At 39.5% G+C, this 27,779-nt stretch overlaps 3 protein-coding genes and 1 pseudogene across 3 annotated transcripts; 2 read left to right on the forward strand and 2 right to left on the reverse strand.

Moving 5' to 3' along the window:
* Positions 1-1,300: 1,300 nt before the first annotated feature.
* Positions 1,301-2,752, reverse strand: LOC105194392. Its single transcript, XM_011159274.2, has one exon. It carries the CDS (start codon positions 2,750-2,752, stop codon positions 1,301-1,303), a length of 1,452 nt encoding a protein of 483 aa, XP_011157576.2.
* A 17,749-nt stretch (positions 2,753-20,501) lies between these two features.
* Positions 20,502-21,649, forward strand: LOC113002656 (annotated as a pseudogene).
* Positions 21,625-22,606, forward strand: LOC105194391 (neurofilament medium polypeptide-like; the record flags this gene model as incomplete). Its single annotated transcript, XM_026139664.1, has 2 exons — positions 21,625-21,913; positions 22,001-22,606. Coding segments are annotated over 2 exons (726 nt in total), but the record flags the coding sequence as incomplete, so codon positions are not given.
* Positions 22,607-23,079: 473 nt separating this feature from the next.
* LOC105194390 lies at positions 23,080-24,578 on the reverse strand. The gene is made up of 3 exons (XM_026139663.2): positions 24,469-24,578; positions 23,823-24,172; positions 23,080-23,726 (listed from the first exon to the last, which is right to left on the reverse strand). The coding sequence occupies exons 1-3, from the start codon at positions 24,576-24,578 to the stop codon at positions 23,080-23,082; spliced, it is 1,107 nt and encodes a 368-aa protein (XP_025995448.2).
* Positions 24,579-27,779: the final 3,201 nt, after the last annotated feature.

Consider the following 27,779-nt stretch of genomic DNA (forward strand, 5'->3'; position numbering starts at 1 on the left):
GGGCCATTATAAATCGGCCCGGCTTCAAGAGCGTTGAATTGTAGAGCCAGGCATTGCCAATTTTGTCATCGGTGAGAGACTGCACCGATTTACCTTGCGACACCAGAGCTGCCCATGATGCGAGCTCTCGTTTTCTTGCCGCGGCCTTGTATCTTTTTATCGCTTGCATATCAATTAGCCAGTTGATACAGACGGAAGCTGCCAGACTCCTGAGACGGTTCACCATGCCTGCAGCTTCCGTCAGAGCTCGCATCACCGGGTCCGTAGACTCAGTAAACTTTAGTCCAGCCCGCAAGCTGGAACTCACCACCAAAGTCTCCAGCTTGGGGAAACCTAGTCCCCCGTCTCTCTTGCTGCAGTATATTAATCCATCGGCTGTTACCTGCAGCAAGTGGTAAATGTCCTTTATCGCTACCCGTAGCTCCTGGTCTAGTTGCCTAAGATAGGTTACCGGCGTGGTTGCCAGTACCAACTGGTACAGGTAGTGCGGGACTAGGTATGTGGAGATCAAATGAACCTTCTGGGGTGGTTTCAGCGCCAGTTTTTTGATATCCCTGATCGCTATGCAGAGACTGTCCTTTAGACCCTTTATATCAATTCCTGCCCAAGGAGATATTCTCACGCCCAGGTATTTCAATGTGGTACCCGCATCCGCGTACAGGATACCGTCTCCACTTATGAGTGTCAGCGCGGGATCTGCCAGGTACCAGGAGTCTTTGGTCGTTTGGATCCTGAACGACGAACATTTCTTGGCGGAGATACTCATACCTAGCCCCCTTAGGTACATCTCCGCCACCCTGAACAGATTGCTAGCTTGTGGCGCGGTCTTCGCCGTTAGTATAATGTCATCTGCAAATGCTAGCGCTGAGACGCTCACTTCGGCTCCGATGTTATAACCCGGCTGACTCTCCAACGCTGTGAGCATTGGCTCCATGACCAAGTTAAATAGTAATGGTGATAAGGGGTCTCCCTGCTTGACCCCGCGTTGGAGTTTTATTTGTATTTTATCTGTTTTATTATTTATTACTGTGTGCACATCCTTATAGGAGTCTTTCACGAGCTGCACCACTAGCTCGGGAAGCCCCTTTTTCCGCAGTGCCGCTCCAATAGCTTCATGTGGTATCGTGTCAAAAGCTTTGGAGACGTCCAATTGCACTGCGACCAGGCCTTCTGTTATCTTGGAGTGCCGCAGCAACTCACTCAGGATGTGCACGTTGTTGAAACAGCCTGCTTCCGACGTAAAGCCCTTTTGGCGGGGCGTCATTATTATGCGTTTCCTCAGCTTCTGGTCAACGATCCCCTAGTATAATCGTGACAGAATAGAGCTGATTGTGATCGGCCGATAGTTTGTAACTTTTGTGTGGTCAAGGCCGTCTTTGGGCAACAAAGCGGTTCTATTTAACCTCCACGTTTTTGGCTGCCATGTTCTTGCCATAATTATGTTGAACCACAGTCGCAAGATTTCTGCCCTCGCCAATGGGCTCACGTCTCGTTTGGTTAGGCCGTCAAGCCCCGCGGCCACCGTGGCCTTGGTCCGCGTGATCCTATCCCTCACATCTTTTGATGTGATAGGAGAGAGCACGCGTCCCAACTCCAGCGGCGGACCCGGTTCCCCGAATTTGGGAGTTTTAATGTGGGTCTTTGTACCCCATAGTCGTACCCCATAGTCGTACAGGCTTTTGATATCTTCTGAACCGAGATTGGGCTTAGCCTCCTTGGTCCAGTCAATACCCTCCCTTACATATTTGACCAAAAGGCCTGGATTTTGCCTGTACAACTCCTGGGTCCTGGCATGCTTGTAGCTTTTCTTAGTTTTCTTTTTGACTTCTTCCTTGCTGCGCTTCTTCCCCTTAGGGTTGTCTGCGTTGGCGCGGAAGAAGTCCTCGATTGCCTTGTCTAGTGTATCATATTCTTCGTGCGTTGGCGGATCTCCACAGACTATCCGCGCCAGGACCCCTCTGAGCAGCTGGACGCAAGCTGCGGCCTCGGATGGAATAGCGTTTGGGGGCTCTACTTCCAACGCTTTTCTTGCTATTCCCTCTCTCCAGGCTGTTTCCGGCAGAGAGTCCGAGGCCTCTTCAACGGGCTGTCGCTCCTCAGCACCGTTTTCTTCACGAGGCTGCCCTTCCTCGCTTTGATGTGGCGGATCCCCGGGAGGGATAAGCAACTCATCTGCCTCCTCGGGCACATCATTCTCCTCTTCATCCACTTCCTCTTTAATTTCTTCCTCTGCTATATCCTCTTCTACTTCTTCTGGCTCGGCTTCCTCTTCAATGTTCACAGCAAAAAGTTCCTCGAGGCGCCTTTTGTAAGCAGCAATGTTTCGTTTGTCTCTGATCTGCTTGTTAGTTTTGCCTGGGAGAAACTCGGTCATTAGACTGGCCACGTTTCTCTCGTTTCTGAACCTGAGTTCGAGCCGCAACATCAGGTCTTCTTCCGCCTCTGTGAAAACTCTTAACGCTCTTCTACGAGGTGACTGAACGTCACCTCTTGCGATCCCGCCTGCCCGGACCGCATTTCTCACTACTGGGTGTTCGTGTCTCTCGTGCTGCGAGAAGCCAGATTTTGTAGCGAACACCCTGCCGCAATTCTCAACTAGGCACTCGTGCCCGTTAACAGGTGGTGGTCTTGGGGCAGTGCACTTTCGTACATGGCATAGTGCCGGATGTTTTCTTGGGTACCTTTTCCCACATGTCTCGCACACATAGACCACCACCTCATTCTTATGGCTCCTCGGCGTGCCTGACTTCATCGTTAATAGTGAGCGCCACAAAGTTCCCTTTGCCGCTCTCCACACACTTGCGGCAACTTCTCCTTGCGAAGGGAACTTTTATCTCATACTCCATTTAAATAGCCTGGTCGTCAACTTTGGTCTCACCCTAGTTCATTGGACGCCTGAGACCTCTACGCCCATTGTCCGAGGCTTGTCCTTGTTTATTGAAAGCAGTATTAAAGCGGGCGGACAGGAGCAGCTAACCCCAGTCCGCGTATTTCCCGGTGCGGAATGGTACCGCTGGCACCCGCTCGGCGGGCCCGCGACCCAGGTGGGGACGCGGAAATGGTGGCTGAGCGGAACAATCCCGCCTGGCGCCGACTAGGTCGGCCCGAACCGCAGCCAAGCCCGGGAAAAGACGCCACAACAGCATTTGGCCGTCCGAGGACGTTACCAGGAGTACCACGTGGAGGTAGCTGTGCGACTTGGACATGAGAGGCTGTGTATTGCGCATCATGACCTGACTACGACTCTCAATAAGGGGGCCTAGATCCCCAGCCCAAAGAATCCACTGAGTGGGTATCAAGAGCTGAGGAGGCTGACCCTTAAGAGAGTCATAGTTACGACCGCACCGGGGGGTCTGGGGGGGGGCGGTCAGCCCCTGCCAGTGAACACACCCAGCGGCGTCAGGCGGTTCAAAACGCGATTACTCCAACCCCCTCAATCCAAGTGCAAACCTGGGATTTCCCCCTTACAGAGCCCATACACTTGCGTATTACGTACTCCAGGACAATCACACCCGTCAAAGGAGTGGGACTCGCAGTTTCAACACGCAACTTTTCATGACACATCTCATTACTCCCGTGATGTTGCCCTAGGAGGCAAGGCACCCCGACCGCTGGTAGGCAGAGGCCACCGTATGGCGGCGGGGCGGGGGTCGTCTCCTAGCTTAAGGGCGGGATGCACGCACCATGAATGGACACAAGACGCCCAAGTGTCAGCGGAGCCATTGCCCCTGCGAGTCCGACACCAATGGTGGGGCACCGGTAGCCAACTCGGTGGGGTCCCCACCCCCGCAGTACTCGTATTAGATCGGGGGAACCCGAATGGAGACCTACGTCTCGACGACCCAACGTCTGGCGTGCCAGGCCCTCCGAGGATCGTGAGGAGGTACTCCGGGTCCCCTTCTCACCGGAGACGAGTCACCGGTCGAAGGTCAGGCTCAAATGACCCTCTTCCACTCGAATGCTACATTCGTCGTGTCTCCCTTTTCATTAGCCCGGAAACCCGGAATCAGGAGACCGTCACGGTGTTTTAAGGGTAAAGGAGAGTGGCAAGTCTGTTTACCTGTAGAACACACCAGTGGCGTCTGTGGTCCGTGTTTCTTTTGGTGCATTAAGATGACAGAAAATGCCTTAAGAGAGTCATAGTTACTCCCGCCGTTTACCCGCGTTTTACGAATTTCTTCACGTTGACCTTCAGAGCACTGGGCAGAAATCACATTGCGTCAACACCCGCGAGGGCCATCACGAGACCGATTTAAACATAAGTTCGAACAAGCTCTCGAGAGCGACACTGCTGGAAGTAGCTAAGCATTTATGAATATACCTATTTACGGAAGATCATTTCAACTTTAATCCTGAGGGTAGGCTTGCGCGTCTTACTTAACATAACGTTTATGGGAGTGGAGTTGCGAAATCCCAAGGTCAATCTAATCGCGCGGAATTGCAATTTTTGGATTTTGCGAAAAATCGATGAGTTGTTTTGATATGAAAAAATATGACAACCGTATTCAATTACACTGCGGAACATGGTTCTATATATAGTAAGAAGGGCTTGGGAATGCACGCTTCACACTAGTAAGAGAAGCTGTGAGCTCCACTATTTTAGGCCCTTTTTGTAACAAGTAAGCAAAACGCTTCCTTTCCTTTGAGGCATCTGTCTAAATGGAAGCCCAGAAATTTGATCGAGAAAACCCTTGGGATTTTGCAAGATCTTTATAGCTCGAAGCTGGGAAGCTTTTTTATGTCTTTCGAAAACCATGATTTGGGACTTTTCAGCGAATATGTCTAAGCCTCTATAATAAAGATATTTATTAATTCTGTTGAGGGTGAAAAAGGGCTCAAGATGGATCCCTGCGGAGTGCCTTTTTTGGCCTGCATCGACCCACGAAGCTGTCCCCTAATCACAAAAAATAGTTTCCTTTTTGCAAGCAGATTTACAATAAATTGTCTAATACGCGGTGGAAAACCCATTTCCTCCAAATCACTCAATCAAATATTCGGACAAACATTGTCGAATGCCTTTAACATCTATAAAGGCGCAGAGTACGTACTTTTTAGTTAGAAAATTAGCGCGAATAAAACTAACTAGAGCCACCAGAGCGTCAGCGCACGACTTAAGTGGTCTGAAACCGAGCTGAAAGTCAGGAAGCAGATCGCGAGTTTCTACATACCAATGTAATCTGTAATAGATAACTTTTTCTATGACTTTCAGCAAACACGAAAGCAGAGCGATCAAACGCACCCCAGTGCCCTGAGGCTTAGAAATAAAAATAAGGGCCGAATTCCAGTCTTCTGAAAATTCACCTTCTCGAAAAAGATCATTGTACAGTTCTGTAAGAATAGCTACATGTTGAGGGGGAAAGGCTTTAATAACATTGTTATCAATCTGTCCAGACCAGGTGCTGATTTGTGTTTTATGAAGGCAATAGCACAATGTACTTCCTCTACTCTTAACTCTTTTTCTAATAGATTTAGTGGGTTATTGGAGTTTTGTGGGGTCATACGATTTTCCGACAGAAAAGATTTTTGAGGAAGACATTCATACAGAGGTGTGCACGACGGAGGGCACAACTTGTCAATTGTATCGCTCTGCTATCGCATTGTTGACTCTGAATCCTGAACAGCATTATTATTATTCATATTTCTTTTCTTAAATTTTTTAGCAATGGCCCAAACATAGGCCGATGGAGTTTTATTATTAAAAGAGGCACAGACTTATTTCCAACTTTTTTTTCCTCTTGGAATAAAGTCTTAGAACACGACCTTTTAGTAACCAAATAGAGCGTATAATGTTCTTTTAGTGGATACAGTATGTAACGTCTAAGCGCTGACTTTCTTCTATTGCAGTCCAGCACTCCTCGTACCACCTCGGAGGAGGGGCGCGGGACTGCTTTTTATTAACCGTTTGTGGCTTGAGGTTTTTGTTAAGGAAGAAGTTATACATCAGTCAAATTTTTTTAATGCGTCTGGTTTGTCATTATAGTCTTCACAAATGTCAAAATGTGCGAGTAAAGAATTAAGTGCGTTTAACTGGTCGCTATTTAAGTTTATCTTACATGAGAATTTTCCAGACCTTACGGCCTGTGCCCCATCACGGTCACCACCAGACGGTGGTCGCCGCCCCAGCTATCCTCCTCTGCGTGCGAGGAGCACAGCTCCGATAACGCGATGGCCAAGTCTATCGTGCTGTCATTTTGTCCTGGCCCCCTGATCCGAGTGGGTCTGTTCTGGTTGAGAACTACGAAATTGGCCTTGTCCAGGATGCTTGCTAATCTGTTTCCGGCGCTGTCCCTAGAGGGCCAACACCTTCTGTCATGATAAGCGTTGAAGTCTCCGACTAAGAGGAGAAAAGAAATATTATTCGCTAATTCGAAGATATTATGAAGTATGTGTTCAGGGGTGTAACTTGAAGGGTGTCTGTATAGGTTAATGACCAATAGTTTTTCAGTGTTTAGTTCAACTGTGATGCCCTGAATTTCAATTGAATGATATTTATATTGTTTTAAGTTTACGATTGAGAATAGAAGGTTGTTTTTAATTGCTATGGCAATTCCTCTTTTCCCCTTAGAGGCGACATCCTCTCTAATAATATTGTACATTTTAATTTGAAGTTGTGTGTTTAGTAATATGTATAATCGTTTTTTGGAAACAGAAAATGTCCGAATAGTTTATGACGTCCTGAATTATAGACAGTTTACTTTTAATTCCTTGACAATTTCATTGCGCAATAATTAAACCTTTGTGATTAGAATTACAAATATCTTTAATGAACATGCTTGCTATACCATAAACACTGTATTAAGAGATTATTGAGAACTACGGTTATAATTACTATTTGAATTTGAACGCAAATTTGGGTTTGTAGAATTAGGCAGTATTACTTGTCTGAATCGGCCTTTTTCGAAAGTGTGCACATTTTTAACAAAGTTTGAGTTGTAACAAAATTTATTGAAAGCTTCAGTTGCTCCCGAGATATCTCCCCTAACAAGAAACGGGAGAATGTTGCTGCGTGCGAAATCTTGGAACGCTGCCCAGCAAGGAGAGCTTTGTGTCTGTGGGGTTAGTTGTGAGTAATCGTTCGTAATGGACAAGAGTGTCCTCGCTTCTTAAAGCTAATCCCCTGTTATCTGAGTTAGGGATTCTGCCATTGCTGTTAATGAGCGCATCGTTGTGCGTTTTAGACCAGCCACGCGTTTTGCCAGCTGCGGCTCGTGCAGGATTATCGTTACCGGAAGTGCCTGTAGTGCTAATGTTCCTTGAATGGGTTACTTCCGTTAAAGATGAAAATATTTCTTGAACTCTATTAAATAAGCGCATGTGGCCCTCTCCGCCACCCACGTTAGCAGCTTGGTTTTTTCTGCCACTGACAGCTCCTGCGTATGTGATATCTTGAACACAAGAATCCTCGCCTTGCATGGATTCTAGTAAGGCGAAACGGTTTGTGCTCAAAATAGAAGACAAATTATGTGACCTCTGAAGTTGGCCCCACTTTTTCAAAATTTGAAAAAAAGCACAGTTCTGGTTGCTCCCCGAAGAGTTCTAGAGTTCTCGATTGATTAAAAAAAGAGTTTTGTTGAATAAAGCGATAAAACATTTTTTGACGATTTGGGGGGGGGGGGTGACCGGACGAACAAATGCTAATTTCCGAATTTTCACTTTACAGGTTGTTTCACCTACCTTTAAGATGAATCCTGCGTGAATTTCACGGTCGCCAGGTAATTTAACCCTGTAATTACCAAGGTGGGATACGTAATTGTCCTTTCTTTCTGTTTCAGCAATCCTCGTACGTGATTGGCCAGGCTCGTTCTTCCTGTCAACGGTCGTCGTGGGATAGATTACGCCGCTGCGTAATGTTCGTCGGTACACAGGTAAATTAAATTGTTTTTAATTGTACACTGCGTTTAATGTCTGTACACTTATTGTTTTAGATGCGCGTCTAGGAACGGGACTTCTCGTGTTGGGTACGCGAAAGATTCATGGCAAGTTCACACGAGTAATATATTTATTGCACACACTGTTTATATATAAAATAAATTGTTATTTACATTGTCTGATTTCGCGTGTACATTTTCCCGAATCACATCTAATCAATGTTCTTAACTGTAACGCGACTACGCGTTATGTTCGCGATGATGCAATGTTGCATCATTCGCACCGATGTGCGATGACACCGATGTGTCTTGGAACGTGGTTCGTGACCAACTAACTCTTAAAATGGCGACGTTTGGCGTCTCTCCTCGAGGCCCCTATTTTCGGCTGTCGCCATGTATCATTCCGCCAACATGGCGGCGGCGTTATTACAAAGCGCGGCAAATCCACAAGTTGAATTGTGGTGTATATAGGTTAATTATAATTTGTGTTATAATTTTTACTTTAAATGGCGCTGGATGAGTGCACAGGCTTTGTAATATTTATTGTACTTAAACTATAACATAATATATTAAAAGATATCTTAACCTATTATTTTAATCTGACAAAGAATAGTTACTTATTACTTTGTGGCTGTTTTAATCTGCTATTGTCTCTCATGGAGATAAATAACGTAAAATTAAAAGGGTTTGAATAAAACAAAATATTCATGAATATAACAAAATTAATAATGAAATTAAATCTTATGTTTAGGGTATCTTATGTACCTATAATTCGTTCGCTGTGTCTTCTTTATCTTGTTCGCGTGTTGATAGTTTGTATGCGGAGCAGGTATTTTGGTCCGATACATGCCCGTTTGTTGATGTGACAGCCGCTGAGTCCGCCTCCTTGTTGTGGTCCGTTGCGGTGTGTTTGTCATCACTGACGGTTACTGTGGCGGTTGTGGCCTTTGCGTGGGTCATCTCCGGTTGCACAGGTATCTCCGTTTGGTCCGGTGAGACCTCCTTCGGCTTGTTTTCGCTTCCGAGTTCCATTTCCGGCCTTGGGTGAATCTCTACGAGGGGCTCCCCTTCCCTTGGTAGCCTTTTTAGCGTGACCACGGGAAAATTTTCCCGCGGTTGCAGGGGCCAACTTCACAAATCTCCAATTTCAAAGAGCTGTAACTTTTTTGTTATTAACTTTAGGACAATTTTTCATGAAACATAATTGATACAACTCTTTAGGGGCCTATCAGAACTTTCACGAAATTGCAGAAATTCCCAAAAAATTTTAATTTTTTTTTTTCCGGAAATCGATGTTTTGCCACGAGTTTTAAGTTTTGGGAGTACCCCAAAGAATCAAAATTTGCAAAAATATTTTTGACCAATGGGACTTAGAAAAATTCCGACATTCATAATTCAAAACGCCAGAACTTTTTTGTTATTGATTTTAGCGACTCGATCCTTAATGATAAAAGTTATAACTCTTGGGGGGGGCTACCAGAACTCCCGAGAAATTAGCAAAATTCGCGAAAAAATTTTTGACTAAAAAATTTTCAAACTTTGACGTAGTAGAACTTTTTTACTTTTGACTTTAGGGATTCGATCTATTATGATAAAAGTTAGAACTCTTGGGGGGGGGGGTTACCAGAACTCCCGAGACATTAGCAAAATTTGCGAAAAAGTTTTCGACCTAGAAATTTTCAAACTTTGACGTGGTAGAACTTTTTTGTTATCGACTTTAGCGACTCGATCCTTAATGATAAAAGTTAGAACTTTTGGGGGGGCTACCAGAACTCCCGAGAAATTAGCAAAATTCGCGAAAAAATTTTTGACTAAAAAATTTTCAAACTTTGACGTGGTAGAACGTTTGTGCTTTCGACTTTGGCGATTCGATCTATTATGATAAAAGTTAGAACTCTCGGGGGAGCTACCAGAACTTTAAAGAAACTAGCAAAAAACGCGAAAAAATTTTCGACCAATAGGACTTTGAAAATTTCTGATCTTCAATATTCAATGCGCCAGAATTGTTTTGTACTTTTCATAGATACATATTTATGTTTTTTTAACCTAAAGTATTACATGCGGGCATATTTCTTCGTTTGTGTCCGTAATATACCGTTTTTTCTTCAAATCGTCATATTTGAACTAATTTAGTCCTGTATATGTGAAGGCAACGTAGTGTTCATTGTCAAAGCCCCTGCCGTACTTAATATACGATACGATGCCTGCCAAACAGTATTTATCATCATTTACTGTAACAATCTTTGTTACATCGTCTAATAGATAAGTGCGTTGTGGGATATTTTGTGACTTTATATAATTATGATCGCTTAAGACACATGTATCAATAATTAAATGTGAGTCGTAAGTTATTGTACGATTTACTAGACTTTTGCAAATATTGCACGTTGTGACTTTTTGGCCAATAACATCATCGTCAATCGCTTGTTGCGTATTATTTAAGCCGTTCTTTAATAGTCCACATTTATGTTGCATGTCGATGATGTTCTTTTGTAATTATGAGCACAGGTGTTACAATCATAAGATGTCGTGTGACTATGTACATTTTCAAATAAATGGTCTGCAAGATGTGCAGCATTACAGTTGGCGTTTATAGAAGAAATAGCACGAGTAGATAATTTTTTAGAAACCGTTGGTAAATTGTATAGAATCATTGCCCGAGTACTATAATCATTTACAGTAATTTTACCACGTGTTAATACGTCTGTTATAAATTTTATGAAAACATTACTATTTATTAATGTAGTCATTGGTTTTATATACACTGTGCATTCCCATGCCACTTGTGACGATTTGGAACATGGAGTCAAATGCACACGTTTCTCGCACAACAATATGCTGTTTATTAATTATTGTTGCGTTGCATAAGCTGCCATTTTTTAAAAGTGGATTCCTATTGCTGTATCTGTTTCTATGAAATCCCAATCGGTACACGGAGTCAGGTAATTTGGTTTTAATCGTTTTGAAACACGATTGCTTGCAGATGTTTTTGCTTTCATTTTACATCGCCAATTTTCAATTTCATTCAGAGAAGCAGTCTTTTCATTTTCTGCACCTTCTTCCATTTCATTCATATCCATCTTGTTCAACTCAACGTTTTCATCATTGTCATTTTTTACTGGACTTGAAATATTTTAATTTCCGATTATCTTCTCGGATTCAACACACGTTAATTTCAATGCACTCTCTTCCATTTCATTCAAACCCATTTTGTTCAACTCAACGTTTTCATCATTTTCATTTTTTACTGGACTTGAAATATTTTCATTTCCAATTATCTTTTCAGATTCACCACATGTTCATTTTAATTTTCCATCTAGATACTCAATATGACGAAAAATGAATTTGTCAATTCTCATAGGTAATTGATTTTTTAACGCTCTAGTTTTTAGTTCGGCAAATTCAGCTTCAACATGAGATGATGTAGCAATTTGCTTACTGTCTTTAAAATGTGGCCTCATTATACCATAAAGGTATATAAGGATAAAAGACTTTTTATTTTTTTTTTTGCAGCTTCAATATTGTAATACGTATTTACAACGGTCCCATTATTTATGGGCAATTTCTTGAGCTTCAAGAAATATATTATTAGCCCAGGTTGATCAGCCTTCTGTAACAATTTCGTCCCAGTCATAAGTATCATTTTCTGCATCATCAGGACCGTCATTATCATTTTCTATATCAATTGTTACACCTTTAATAATATCATTAACACTTCTCAAATGATTTTCCGATTGTAATGGTATTCCGGTTTCTTCCTGAGATCCTTTTTCCTCACTTAATGCCACTTTATTATTATCGATTTTATAAAATCACATGCCTCAATGAAATTATTCATTTGTTATAATTGCCCTAATCTTATAAAAAAATTGCCTTATTTTACGTGCCCGTCCTTTCAGGCAATCCCACCTAGCAATCATAGCTATGAAGTGGATAACATCTAATCGAATGTAACATGGCGGAATGTTACCAAAATGATTATTATTAATTATGTTGTAATAGATCTGCATATAATTATTTAAATTAGCACAGTCTGCACATACACGTGCAATTGCGACTAAAATTGCTTTGCTAAAATCTGTTACTACAGCCCGAGGTGTTGGAGCACCATCTCTAACAATTTCAGGTTTAAAAGTAACTTATTGTGGATGCATTTTGCTTTGTAGGAATCATTTGGAAACTACCCAAGGGAAATTACCCAGACTAGAAACGCATACAGCTTCGTACAAAAATTAATGTGGCGATGTTTCGTCATTGGGGAGACGTAGTTTCTTCCCTATACTTCCGATAGCGTCTATAGCGAAAAAGCAATTGACGTCTTGCTTATAAGCTTTTTAATACATAAGCAATTGCTCTTGAGTCCAATACATACAGAAAAATGGATCTATTCCTATATTATGTATCTGTTGTACCCTGTACAACTACGATAATTACACGCATAGCAACAGGAAATTAAGATTCCTATTGCTAGCGACTCGAATTCCGCATACGCTAGAAATATCGAAAGACGCTGATGGTCTGTCGGGCTTCCAGCCCGCAACACCATCGCGCTGCGCCAGCTAATGCTGAGTCGCTTTCCGGTATTCGGATTTCGGCTGAGCGTGGGAGCTGCATGCCGCAAGGAACACGATTGGCCGAACAAAACGACGAATTTCCGTATAAATATCGCGACAAAATCGGAAAGCGACGGAAGAGTTTGACAAACAGCTGTCCGGTGTGTTACTCGCCGTGCGTGACTTACACGTCGAGCTGTAACACAATCCGGAGATAACAGCCGACCTATATATACCGGGCCGTCCGGGAAAAGCAAGCAAACGAGCGACATATATAATCATACTACAAGTGTAACAAGGGCAATACTGAAGAAAATACATTATCTTAACGTTGGAACGAGCTACTGTTTTATTTTCGATCACCAAGCGGCCCTTCCTACGAGTCCTAACTTCTAAAGCGCTGAAAAGATCCCGATATACCTACCGATATACCTACCTGTCCCCAGAGCCATCACCGGGGCACAACATATCGTACGATAAAATTTCATACATTTAGCAATCTGTAAATTTTTTATAGGATTGCTATTTTGCAATTCTAAGCGCTTGTCCGATTCCATTTGCTTAGCTTTTCGTAAGACCGTTGAATCGTACAAAATTGGTGGAATGTCATCACCAAATGTCATTATTTTATTTGCTTCTTTATTGCGCCACGCATTGGCAGCCTTATTTTCGTCTAATAATTCACTCGCAATTTTTTCACGAAGTGATCCTTTTAATTGTCTTTTCTTTTTATGAATAATGTCCGTCCTAAAACCAGCAAGTTTACAGTCAAATACTACATCGCTCTTTTTTAGAGGTTTATTATATAATATATCTACAAGTTGCGCGCCACATTCGTTACACATTCCTTTAAATTTGACATAGCATTTAGCATCGCTATTACAATAGACTTTGGCGCGTTTAAATGAGAATGCGCACGGTAATTTTATTTGCTGCCATATTTTGTCAGCAAACACATTTGTCCATTTTCCGGCTTGTAACGTCATATATTTTCTATTATTGCGTCCATTTGTACGTCCAGTAGGCTTTATTTTTTCCCACTTCTCTACGAAAATTATTAATTTAAAATGTTTTATAATTTCGGAAGAGAAAATGTTACTTTGATCGGTCACATTGAAAGAACTGTCTTTTGACTTTTCTAAAATATTTTGTTTATGTTAAACGCTTTTACACTGCGGTATACATGCCATTTCTATCATTTTTCAAAATTGTATAAATATGTTTAGGAGTTATACCCATCTGTGACAAATCTTGTTCATATTCATCAGCTATCAAATCATAAACGACATGAGATGGTGGAAAAATCTTGCCTTCTTCATTTACCGTTTTGTAATCGTCATTCCTGAGAATGTCGTACAATTTTACTTTGTCATACATATTGAGAACTTTTTAAACAAAGTTAACAGAAAATATAACTTAATAACAAAATCAGTGAGCGTTTAGTGAACACTATAGTGATATTTGAATGTCCGCAAAAATAGTAAATTAGAATAATTGTACCACAGTAGTTTGCAGGCGCACAGCACCTGATTTTTATATGCGCACAGCACCTGTTCTTTGCAGGCGCACCGCACCCGATTTTTATAGGCGCACAGCACCCGATTTTTGTAGGCGTACAGCACCCTTGTATTAACACACACAGTAACAACTTGGTATAACAACTGAATAACTTAATAACTAAAAAAAATAAAATAAAAATAAATAAATAAAAAACTTATCTTCCTAAGCTTAAACTTAAACCCTATAACTGGAGATTCTAGAGAAAAAAAGACAAGAATAGTTATATAACAAAAAAATTATATATTATACAAATGCGTAAATTTATAAAAATAACATATTGTTACGAAACTTAATATTGAAAATAATATTAAAAAACAATTAGAAGCTGACAAAAATGTATGTTAGTCTCTGCATATTAGACATAGTTAAATTGACAGACAATATGCGTAAAACATATACTCATCTTACTCCACCTGTCGGGAAGAAATGCTTGTTTATGGTTTTTAATAAATAAAGTTTATAATACTTTAAAATTTTATTTTAATGATAAACTACCCCGTCTTACCCCTCCTTCCTCTATACATATGTATACAGTATTATACTGATTTATATTTTGAACAATTTATATAAATTTCTATGATCATTTGAAATTTTTATGTTACAGTATCATGAGGCGTGGTCGCATCGCGCGCCAACGTGCAAGCGAAGCGAACCGACCCTTACGCTAGTCAGCGAGTTCTTCACATACGAGATTATCAAATCTCAGTAACAGCTGAACCGATTAAGTTCCGAGTAGTCTCAATCGATAGCTTGAGGAAAATTGCATATTATATGTGTTCTTATTTTTTTTCTCCGTGCCTTACAGGGGGCACAAACTCCTATTCTAGAAAGGGAGAATGTATACAGTAGTGTCATCTGTCTCTGAACTTGGATGTAGTTGAACTAAAATAGATCACGTGATACGGAGTGGGAGTACGCCCCAACCGAGCCTAAGCAAACTTATATGAGTGAGAGTGATCAAGAACGGGCAATGAAAACAAGGATATTTATCAATATAATTATCTATCATTTTTATCACTAATTGGTAGTAATAACAATAATAATAACAGTAAAAATAGTAATAGTATATTAATTTAGTTTATATCTATTTTCTTTGATTACTTAGTTCATATCTACTTCTTTTGATTATTTTCTTTTATATTTAATTAAATATTTATATCTATCTTATATCTACTATATAAGTATGTTATATATTATTTGTATTAATCATTTTTTACAAAAATGTTGTATATAAAATTGCGTGTAAAGACTGTGATGCATCGTACGTTGGCCAGACAGGCAGAAAACTAAAAACAAGAACAGCGAAACACCGTAATAACATCAATCGGAATAACACGCCTCACTCAGTAATCACAGAACACAGGATTAATTGTAATTACGAATTCGATTGGAATAATGTTCAAATCTTGGATTCAGAGAGATATTTGGGCAGGCGCTTAGTGTCTGAAATGCTCCATATCCAGATGCAAAAAAATACTTTGAATCTACAATCGGACACTGAATAATTGAATCATGCATATCTTTCATTGCTTAAAAAATTATGAATCTTGCAGTTGCGTCGGGTGATTCGATTCCTCTATTTTTATATCGACATAATTTATATAGGTTTTTTTCTTTAATGATATTTTGATTTTGGACGAATCTTGGGACGGACTGCAGTGGTCTCACATTGAAAAAATTTATTTATATCAATTTCTTTCTAATGGTCATTGTCCTAATTTATTTAACTTATTTTATTATTTAACTATAAACTTGTTCTCTTCATGTAATCTGTGTATTTCTCAACGGCGGAGATTATTTGCCTGTCTTTAGTTTCCCCCCCCCCTTCTTGAATATTGACTATATATACTCTCTTATTTGTTTCAATGTTTCGTATATCCACGGTTAACGCTCAGTCACTTGTAAGCAGCGTTGTCAGAAACATCGAAACACAGCATTTGTAAATGTGCTAGCATAGTGACTGCAAGTTGCTACAAAAAACTTTTTATCCATGGCTTCGTTGGTCTTCGTCGTGATCTGGTGGTGAGTCACTGCTTTAAATTATTTTTATCAGTCGTTTTAGAGTTTATGCTGAATTTCGCATATAGTTATAGAGAGACCTTGCCATCTCCTCTATCATACACGGTGAAAAAGCTACACCACGACTCGTGCAAATCGTGAGTGACTCAGCCGAATACCTGAACGACGATGGCCGGACAATTATTATATTAGTTGAATCTTATATTATGTTGATAATGACTTCAAAGAGAGTCGAAACTTACATTGTTTGTAATTGATATACAGAATAAACTTTCTTGTTGCGCACCGATAACAGCGCTGACTCTCATTAGCCTTGACAATATTTTTTGTTTTAAATCTTGAGAGTCTCTTTAATTGTAATTTGCATTTTTAATCATTTTTTGTTATGCGTGAATGGTGGTGTATGAGATTTGATATTGTTAAATATTGTTCAATGTATGTCTGTATGTATGTATGTATGTCGATGTATATTACATATACATTATGCATTATTTGTATTAATCATTTTCTGTTATGCGCGAATGGCAGTGTATGCGATTTTAAATTGTTAAATATTATTCAATGTATTTATGTATGTATGTTAATGTATGTTATGCATTATTTGTATTAATCATTTTTTATTATGTGTGAATGGTGATGTATGAGATTTGATGCCGTGTATCTTAAAGTGCCCAAGCAGAACAAGTCAAAATGACATCAAAGTGATTCACAATTGTGTCAAAATGACATTAAAATGAAGCGTAATTGATTGAAAAGTGACTTTTAATGATCATTTTGCAGTCACTTTGACATCATTTTGACGTCTTGATGACTCCCTGTTCTGCTTGGGGTGCTTTGCATCATATTTTTTAACCACACTGGATATTTCTATCCGACAGTCCGCAGTCTGCCAAGTGGGACGGGAAAATATGTTGCATTGCATTTTTTAAATATAACCAATCAGCGGGGTATACAAAAAAAATATGTTAATGTTGTAAATTCTTGAGTTACGTTATTAATTTTTGTTACTTTTATTTAAAATTGTATAGAAAAATAACTTACAAAAATGTTTTCTGGCTCTTTATTAAGTCCGAACACTTTTGTATATGGTATTTCGGTATGCAATTTAAATAATATCAATAATAAGAAAATTTAATACAATCGCTCAAAAATTTACATTTTTGTATATGCTATACGAGGTGTGATCAAAAAGTAAGGTGACTTTTTGAATTTCGCGCGCTCTGTACACTCTAATTTCAAAATTTTTTTTTTTGTGTTCGTACACTCGTCATGATCATATGTTCACAGTTTTGACTATATAGCATGTGTTGTTTTTATGTGAGAGGCACAAAGGTTAGACTCGTGTTTGCGTGCTCGGCGATTTTTTGCTGTTGAAAATAATGGAGCAGAGAGTTTTTATTAATTTTTGTGTAAAAAATGGTATTAAGTGTTCACAAATTCTTGAAATGTTGACAGTGGCGTACGGTGTCAACTTCGAGCAAAAAAAATGTTTATAAATGGTATAAGTTATTCCAAGAGGGTCGAGAAAATGTTAACGATGAACCTCGCTCTGGACGCCCCAGCACGTCAAAAACCGACGAAAATGTTCAGGAAATGAAAGAAATTGTGTTGAAAAATCGTCGAATCACGATTAGAGAAATAGCTGATGATCTTAACATATCGTTTGGCTCATGCCAATCAATTTTAACGGATGTTTTGGGTATGACACGTGTGTTAGCGAAATTCGTTCCAAAACTGCTTAATTTTGATCAGAAGCAGCGTCGCATGAACATCGCCCAAGACATGTTGAACGACGTCAATGATGATCCTGATCTGTTCAAAAGGGTTATAACTGATGACGAAACATGGGTATATGATTATGACGTCGAAACCAAAGCCCAATCATCCCAGTGGAAGAGCCCAAGAGAGCCACGACCGAAAAAGGCACGCTAAGTTCGTTCGAATGTGAAGGTTTTGCTCACAGTTTTCTTTGATTACCATGGCGTTGTGCATCAAGAATTCCTACCACAAGGTCGTACGGTAAACAAGGAGTATTACCTTGAGGTTATGCGGCGTTTGCGTGAATCAATAAGAAAAAAACGTCCGGAAGTGTGGAAAGAAAATTCATGGATTCTACACCATGATAATGCACCTGCGCACACGTCGTTACTAGTGAGTACTTTTTTGACCAAAAACAATACTATCATCATGCCTCAGCCACCGTATTCACCAGACTTGGCCCCCTGCGACTTTTTCCTCTTCCCAAAATTGAAAAGGCCTATGAAAGGACGAAGATTTGCGACGATTGAGGAGATTAAGGCTGCATCGCTTGAGGAGCTCAAGGCAATACCCAAAAGTGCATTTCAGAAATGTTTTGACGACTGGAAAAAGCGCTGGCACAAATGCATTGTATCAGAGGGGGATTATTTTGAAGGGGATAACATAATTTTGGATGAATAAATGAATATTTTTTTATAAAAATGAAAAGTCACCTTACTTTTTGATCACACCTCGTATACATATATACGTGCGCGCGTATGTCCCCTCACCTCGATTCTCGGGTATATAAGGCAGCGTCCGCCGAGCGCCAGCACCTTGTCCGTTTCTGACCGGTCCGCCAAGCAGAAGCTCCTTAGGTTGCACTGAGATCGAGCGCCTCGGTCTCTGCCAAGGCATTTGGCTCGTAACCGACTCCGATTCCGACTCCGCTTCCCGACTCGCCGCAACGGGCTCAAGTCAAACTTGAGCCCTGCCAAGACACTTGGTGCAGAGCGATCCCCTCAACCTCCCGAGTTTGACGCTACCTCGCGTAAGGGGGTACGGTGCTCCGTGCCTCCACCAAGCGCACTTGGCGTGGGGTAGTGTCTTCCGGCGGCTGCTGCCATAGTATTAACCGCCTCGCGACGGGCCGCGCGAAACCGACGATTATACGGATCCGTGTACGCGCCGCGCCCCGTCTTACCGCACCCCGCGCCGCGTCACGCGTTATAGTCTCACGGCCACAATAACAAGGCCGCCTGGCTTTCAAGAAAATCACCCGAAGCCGTTCTGCGAACCGCGTCTCGCCTCGCAGTTACGCTGTATATAGAGTTTTGTAAATAGAGTTCCGTATTTTTGTCCACGAAATTCATTGTCCCGTCCGTCCGCGCGTTCTCCGTTTTCTAGTTCAAATCACGCAATTAACTACCGTCCGACTGCGTTTTCGTAAGCGTGTGTAAACACACCGCCAACATTACTGTACCGCACCGACTATATGTACACGGGACGTCTGTTGGTCTCATCGCGTCTCTGCTGTAAAGAATAAACGCTCTTTATTTCACACACCACCAAACGACGTCTAATTCTTTCAGGCGATCTTTCGCGCCCGTTCCCGTACCGCCAACCGCCCATGCGCGAAATGCGGTCGTTACAACGTATTTGTTTCCTTTTCCTCTTCCTCTTTCTCCTCCCTTGCCCTTTCCATATCGGCTCTTCTGCCATCGCCTCGCTGTAATAATAATATTTTGTTTATAATATTGTAATTTTTTTGTTTATAATAATATATATTTGTAATACTTATATGATACTTAAGTTTGTTATTATTTGCACTCAATTGCGTCTCTAATGTAGATAATGGCACCGCGAGCCCGGCAACAGCCGACGGCTTTGATGGCCCCGCGGGTTTGATAACAATCGGCAGCTGCTGTGGCCCCGCAACTCCGGCAACAGTTGGCGACTGCTGTGGCCCCGCGGCCCCGGCAACAGTTGGCGGCTGCTGTAGCTCCGCGGACCCAGGAACAGTCGGCGGCTGCGGCGACCCCGGGGGAACATTACTGATCGTCAACTTTGGTTGCAAGCATGTGCCGTAAATAATGTATTTCTTTTTATAAGGCCGCTATCGAAAATTTACGATTTTCGTTTATTTTCATCAACAATCTGAAAATATAAGATGGTTTTATAATTTATAAATAAAAAATAATTATAATATAACCTATAAAAAATAATTATAACTTATCTTTTGTACTTACATGTCGTCGTCTTCTTCTTCCATCTTTGACAATTTTAATTGTAACGATACGCCCCTCCACCGACCACGCGCCTCCGTTCCGTCCACAGAACGATCACAGAGCGTAGCGAGAGACCACGTGCGCGCATAGCCGAACTTCGCCGTGCGACCACGCGGCGACACGCGCGCCGACCGTAGCATTCCACAACGCTCCCACTCCGGCTTGGTCGACCGAGTGCGCGGATTGGCTGACCTGGCCTAAAGGCCTAAAAGCATTCTCGATCGCTCCCGAATCGAGCATACTCGTCGATCTCCTGCTCCTCGACGGGCATTCCCGTCGCTATCCTCGGCCGAGTAGTCTTGACCAGACGACTACGATATCCTCGACGAGCATTCTCGTCCAATCGCCATCGTCCTCGAGTACCTTTGACCGCCACGGGACACCGGGTCGTAATTAGTAACCTGTTAATCGGCAGGGCACCCGAGCCCTGTCGATCAAGCGCCCTTTTTGGCTCGGAGACGAACATACCGGCGACAGACCGCGTTCACAACGCACGCGCCCACGCGATAACGCAAGCCAATCACGCCACGTTCCGCGGTTTTCCCGACCGAACGGACCAATCGTCCGCATAACTTATCTCCGATTTATAGTACGCTCATGTAACCGCAAATTATTATGTGTTTGAATTAGCCTTAAGCTGTTATCATGATTAAATGTTAAGGTCCGTCTACAATGGAGAGTTTTAAGCCGTAACAGTAGGTTGTAAGTGACGTAATTCCGGTTTTTAAGGTCGTAGCAGTAGCCGTAAGCGAAATGAATCATTTTCATTTCGATACTGCTTACAGCCTACGGCAAGCGTCTTGCGTTGCCTTGCGTCACTTTTGTTTGGGGTTATTGTGCGCGTTTATTTAATCATTTTTAAATTGAGTCATTTTTTAATAAATAGTGCAATGTCTGAAGAACCATTTGAAGAAAATATAATTGATGAGATAGAGAACGACGATGATAATGAACAAGATACACTACTAAAGCAGGAGTTGATTGCTTTTGTCAAGGCAAATCCCGCTTTATATACAAAAAACTGGAAAGAATATGCTGGCAAAGATTTTTGTAAAGATCTAGCTTGGGAGAATATTGGTTTTAACTTGTCGAAACAAGTGTCAGGTAAGATGTATATAATTAAATCACTCAATATGTTTACCTGTCACGGTAAGGTTAAGTTAAATTATTACTACAAGTTTTTATTTCTGTTATCAATAGGGAAAGATGCCGCCAAAATACAGTATTCGCCAGCGATTTGGTAAGGAAAGACGAAAAGTTGTAGCATCTCTGAAAGGAAGATCTGGGCAAGAAACAAAGCCTTTATACGTACCAAAATGGCAATTTTACAATCTTTGTTTATTCTTAGTGGATCACATCACGCCTCGAAGGTATATAATTGTTATTTACAAATTAAATTAGCCTAATAATTGATATTGTGATATTTGGTAATGGTATGTATTACGGTGTTTCAGGACTACCAGTAATTATAGCTCAAACAAAATGAAAAAGACCATTGAAGAAACTTCCTCTTCTCCAATATTTATTTTACCTTCGTCATTATCATCACCTTCATTATCAGCAAGATCAACACCGTCTCCACAAGCAGTATTTCCTTAAATATTGTCTGCACAAGTACTATCTCCACGAGCACTGTCACCAGAAGTAACCTCTCCACGATTACTGTCTTCACAAATAGTGTTTCCACAAGTACTGTCTCCACGAGCACCATCTTTGCAAGTACTGTCTCCACGAGCAACGTCTCCTCAAATACTGTCTGTACAAGCACCATATTCACGAACACCATCTCCACAAGTACCATCTTCACAAGCATCATCTCCACAAGCATCAGTGCTTTTGTCTCCATCTAGTATATGGTCCACGAGTGATTTAGAATCAGTAATTAGCGGTAAGTGATTTATTAATATATACAAATGTTGTATGTAAGTGAATTGAGAAATACATAGTTTTTATTAATCTTTTTTTTTATTTACAGACAACAGTGCATCAGCATACTCGGCTGAGGAAAATAAAGAAAATGAAGCTTTACATTCGCCCACATCTTCATCTAGTAGCCTTAATGTGGAGGAATGTTCTGCATCAGCATCCAAAAACGTGTTAAAAACGATGCGAAGGATATCCTCATCAACGAAAAGAATTATTCCCGAGCCTGATAACTTTGCTAAACGCAAAAGGAAAGACGATGATCTGCTTATGCAAGCTATCAACAAGCAATCAACAGCTCTCACTACAAAATTTGGAAACTCTTTGATGACATCAAACAAATGTTCTACTCCTTCTTCAGTTTCATCTGTTAATGATCCAGTCTTGGCTGCCATTGGATATGCTCTTAATTCCGTACTCGAAGAAAAACGTCTTGAATGCATGATGGAAGTACTTCAACTTATAAAATCAAAATACATTCAGAAATAATTTTTAAGTTTATTATATCTAATTCAGCGATAATATACATATATCTTACTTTTATATGATTTATACTTGTATCATTACTGTCTAATAATACATGTTAATATACTTATGTACATTATATTAAAAGTTTCTTTTACATGTACACAGGAATAAAACAATTTTGTTAAAATAATATTGTCTAATAATTCATGTTAATGTCTAATAATACTATTTAATAATAATACATGTTAATATTATACTTATGTACATACATTATACTGAAATGTTTATATATTTATATTTCTTACACATGTACACAGAAATAGAACAATTTTGCTAAAATACAAGTTTAGGTAGATACAGATCTGAAAATAATTTTGTTGGACCATCAAAACAATTATGTAGGAACATTAAAGCTGCTAGAGTTTTTAAAACGTTTTGTAGCATTGCCTATTATTTATTGCTTAAAATTAATCATAACTATTTTGAAGATCCAATAAAATTATTTTCAGGTTTGTATCCAGCTAATTTTTAGATACTCAGCAAAATCTTAATTCTGTAAACAAAAAAAACTGTTTTAAATATATAATAAAGTTATTTCAAATTATAAAATCAAAATAAATTCAGCAATAACAAATTTTTTCTGTATATTATATGTATAAGAAATTATATTACAGAAGGATTAATAATAGCCCCTCTGAACGTGTATTCGTATTGCCATGAAGCTTGAGCTTCACCAACTGGAGAAATAAAGTATTCTTTAAGGATATTTCTCATTTCTTTCGCTACAGAATCTGCACGGTTAGCACCTAATCGACCGAGTTCAGCAAAATGTGAGGAAAAGTGCCGTCTCCACTGTCCTTCTCTAATGCTGCCATCACGCTCCTCGGTAACAATTAAATCTGTTGTACAATATTGACGATTGTTCATATTCTCTTGTTTTTCTCCATACATAATAAAATTATGTAGACAGACGAGAGCCTTCAACACATTTTCACAGTTGGTTATTGACATGCAAAGAGGTTTGTGCAAGATACGCCATCGTGCAGTCAAAATTCCAAAGGCATTCTCTATCGTACGCCGTGCACGTGATAAGCGATAATTAAAAATCCTCATGTCATCAGTCAGATTTTTACGAGGATAGAGCCGCATCATATATGTTGAAAGTGGAAAAGCTTCATCACCAATAAACACAAAGGAAAAAGGAATATTTGTTTCTGGAAGTGGTGTGGGATCTGGCAAGGGTAAATTACCTGCAGCGATATCATTTGCAAAGTCAGTGTTAGCCCACACTCCACCATCACTTATAGAACCTGAAAATGAATCATAGAATAACAATTGTAGATAAGATGTATGACAAACTTGTGTAATAAAAAAAAATTGAGAAGGGTAAATTAATATATACTCACCATATTGCCCGATGTCAACCCAAGTAAACTTATATGATGCATCGCAGATGGCAAGCAGTATTATGCTGAAAAATTGTTTATAGTTGTAGAATGTCGATCCAGAATTGAGTGGTGCCTGAATTCTCATATGACGCCCATCTATTGCTCCCAGACAATTTGAAAATTCCCACTTTCTCATAAATTCTTCGCTGAAGGATTTCCAATCTTCTTTACTGGGAGGTTTCAAAACAATAGGTTGTAGCGCTATCCAAATCGCCTGACAAGTCTCATTTACTATTTTGTGAACAGTTGACTTGCCTATTCTAAATTCTGCATGTTTTAATTTAGCGCTATCACCCTGAGATAAATATCTGCAATAATCATTATGATATTTTAAAGGAAATAATAAAATGTGTGTGTGCGTGCGTGCGTGCGTGCGTGCGTGCGTGCGTGCGTGCGTGCGTGCGTGCGTGTGTGTTAGAATTGTTTGTAACTTATATAAACTTATATAACGTAAGACATGATTACAATGATGCTAATAGTAGACTAAGTTATGATTACTGTTATTAATATTAATATTAAATTCAGTACATAAATTAAATTCAGTACAAAATATAACTTTACAAATAACATTTTTATGTATTTAAATTGCAACAATTTTACTTACAACAAAGTGACAGCTAAGCGCAGTTCTGAAGGAAGAGGTGTCCGAATGCTGTTTTTCTTAATATGAGGATGAAGCAAATTTACTAATAAATTGAACTGTTCAGGCCACATTCTATATAATTCAAAGAATTCCTCGTGGTTACTCTGAATCAATTCTTGAACAAGATTATGATAAAATCCTTGAGCATTTCGTAATCTGTTCACAGGCCGAACCCATCAGCGCCGTTGCTTCGTTCTTCTTTTTCTTATAGCTTGCCATTGTAATAACAATAAATTTTGCCAAGATAGGCAAAATAAAAGAAACAATCCAATTTTTCTCCAATCCATAATTATACTAATCACAAAAATAAACTACTCAAAATACATCACTGTTTTGCATGTGATTTCAAACAATTTGTTTTCATTGGCCGGCCTTATATCGTTACAACGTCGCATTGTGAACACACGTGGTCGTAGAAATTACGCTACTGCTTACGTCCTACTACTTTACTCCCTACGACCAATCCTATTGTAGACGGATTGGTCCTTTAGGGTGCTGTCACATGGGGCGTAACTTGCGTAAGCGTAACTTGCGCCGACCAATGATATCGTTTTACTAGAACATTAGCTTCCGCCTAGTTACTTTACGCTTTTTACGTTATTATCGTTACATCGAATCCAATTTCCTGCGTAAGAAATGCTGTATACATGTAGTAATACATGTATTGGTAACACATGTATTACTTAAATAAGCAGAACAAAATTGAAAGATAGATAATGATATCAGGATAAATTAAGAAATAGTTTTATATCAAATTTATTATTTATAATAGCTTCTGTAATAACATTCTGTCATCTAACCTTCTTGCGATATGTTGATACAAAATTTTAAGGTTATAGTTGTACATTAATAGATATGTTCGTGTTGCTTGAATTTCTTGCATATAAAATGCTTTCTTTTTCTTAAATGCTTAACATATATTTATTTTGTTTTAAATATATAAATTTTTGAAAATTATAAGGAACAGGAATATATGCCCGCACAGGTTAGATTCGCTCATAGATGATTCACACATACTAGTGTGCAGAGTATCAGTTCCACATGAGGCGTACTTTCCGAGACGCGTAAATTACAAAAACCAATCGTAAATTTGTTTAGCATTTCTGTTAGAGAGTACAAGAGAAACCCTAATCAGCAATTGGTTGCAGTAGATACGCATTTCTTGAAAATCCGCAAAATACGCTTTATGTGAAAGAAGGCTTTTAAGGGGGGATTCTAGTGTAACAGGCCAAAAAATAAGCGATTTTTAAGATTTATTTTCTAGAAAACTATTAATGATAGCCAAATAAAACTTTTTGGGATAAAAAAAGACCTTCTTACGATATCAAAAAATTTTAATTATTTTCAGTTTGCATTATTTAATTTCAATATATAATAAATAATCTGGACCCCTCTCTGAAATTTCCCGTCCATTGGCGGGCGTTGTAATGTTCCTCCCGGTTATCTGAAAGCAAAAAGCGAAATATTTTCTTAAAGTTAGATATTTTTCGCTGGTATTATACATCCCTAACAAAGAAAAAATAATAAATTAAAAAAGTTGTAGCGTTTTAAAAAAAATGTTTTTATTTTTAATATAAATTTGATCATATATTGATCAAAAAATGTTATAAATAAGTGCAATAAAAATAAAATGATAGGTATAGTACCTAAAGAAATTTATAACGAATTGAACAAAACTTGACCAAAGTTGATCGGTTTATTAGTTCTCAAGTTATCACGCCCGCCAACTTGAAAAACATGGTTTTGAGAAAAACGCGTTTAAAGTTTTAGATAAAGTTTCACGATACTTACCGCTGAAAAATCGACTTGAACGTTTATTCTGCTATTCCGGCCCCATACATTAAACCTTCTTCTTCTTCAAAAAAGTCTTATAATACCGTTTTCTCCATTCTTCTGGCTGTACGAGCCTCTTTAGTGCTTTCTAAGCTACGCCGGTGTGCATTCAATAGTCGCTTGTCATTATGATATTCGGCAAATGTTTTGCTCTGTTGTCCAATAATAATGCCCATTGTTTCCATCATTTTTAATATTGGAAAAAAACCTTCATTAAATATTGCGGTAGCCAGATAAGCAGCAATTTCTATAGTCTTCGAACCACAGTGGAGATGTTTCGGAGCTAGACGCCAAATGCATACGTTAAAACTTTCGTTACAATTTTGAGTGTATCCACCTAAACATCTTTGTAATAATTCATCTTTGGACAGATCTTCAAACATAACAATAGCCGACCCTAAATATCGATCCGTTAGGCTCTTGTACCTACCGGTCGACTGCCTGCTGTTTGGAACTCTGACGCGTCTCACTAAACAGAGCTATAATTTCTTTATTTTTGCGAATTCCACTTTAAAACTGTAGGAGCGTATTTTTAAGATGTTATACTTTTAATTTATGCAAAAAAAAAATTCGATTTTTTTGACCCGTTACACTAGAATCCCCCCTTAAATGGCGTAACATATTTTAGTAAGTTACTAGAATACGTAAATTACGTTACGCAAGTTACGCCCCATGTGACGGCACCCTTAGTACTTCCCGCGTAACTCTAAAGGTACCTTTTCATACGACGCTGAAACGCTCGACGCTCGTTTTGTTCGTGTTCACTCTATGTAATTTTATCTATGGTTGACGCTAAAATGTTCGTTTCTAACCAACTTTCCAGTAACATACTTCATTTTTTTATATGTATTTGCCAATGTAGAAAAGCCATCACTTATTTTTTGGACAAAAAACTTTCTTTCTTTACCTCCATGTTATTGCTAATCTCTCTCCAGGACTCACAGCTTCTCGTATATCAGATTTCTTGTAAATATGAGGACCAATAATACTCAAAAGTTCTTCGAATTGAGTTGAAGACATTCTAAAATAATTTCTGAATCGTAAATCTTCAAGTTGCAACACAGGAAATATCTTATCGTAAAATCCATGTAAATTTCTTTCTCTAAATACAGGTTCAATCCAGTATCGTTTTGGAGTATACGATCTCTTTTTCCTTTTTTTCATTACTGCTGCTATTACTGATAAAATAGCTGCATGAGTTACGTTCCTTTTCCGATTTTCTTTTCTAATTAAATTTGCACATTCTGTCATCCATGCATGATATTTATAATTATACATGATGAACTTTAGTAATACACAGTGATACACAACAAAGATATATCTAATATTGTTTTCTCGCATAAATTAGGTTATTTCTTGACGCTAGAAAATGAGCGTTTCAGCATCGCATGAAAAGGCACCTTTAGTATTCTCGCGTATCCGTCGCCACACCTGCGAGC

The sequence above is a fragment of the Solenopsis invicta genome, chromosome 8, assembly GCF_016802725.1.
Source record: "Solenopsis invicta isolate M01_SB chromosome 8, UNIL_Sinv_3.0, whole genome shotgun sequence".
Taxonomy (NCBI): Eukaryota; Metazoa; Arthropoda; class Insecta; order Hymenoptera; family Formicidae; genus Solenopsis; species Solenopsis invicta.

Excerpts from the sequence above, each read along its gene's own strand:
- LOC105194392 (XM_011159274.2), bottom strand. The coding sequence starts at position 2,752 with ATGAAGTCAGGCACGCCGAGGAGCCATAAGAATGAGGTGGTGGTCTAT.
- LOC105194390 (XM_026139663.2), bottom strand. The coding sequence starts at position 24,578 with ATGTGGCCTGAACAGTTCAATTTATTAGTAAATTTGCTTCATCCTCAT. Across the intron at positions 24,173-24,468 it reads CGCTTAGCTGTCACTTTGTT|ATATTTATCTCAGGGTGATA; the intron begins GTAAGTAAAATT and ends TGATTATTGCAG. Across the intron at positions 23,727-23,822 it reads GGTTGACATCGGGCAATATG|GTTCTATAAGTGATGGTGGA; the intron begins GTGAGTATATAT and ends ATTCATTTTCAG.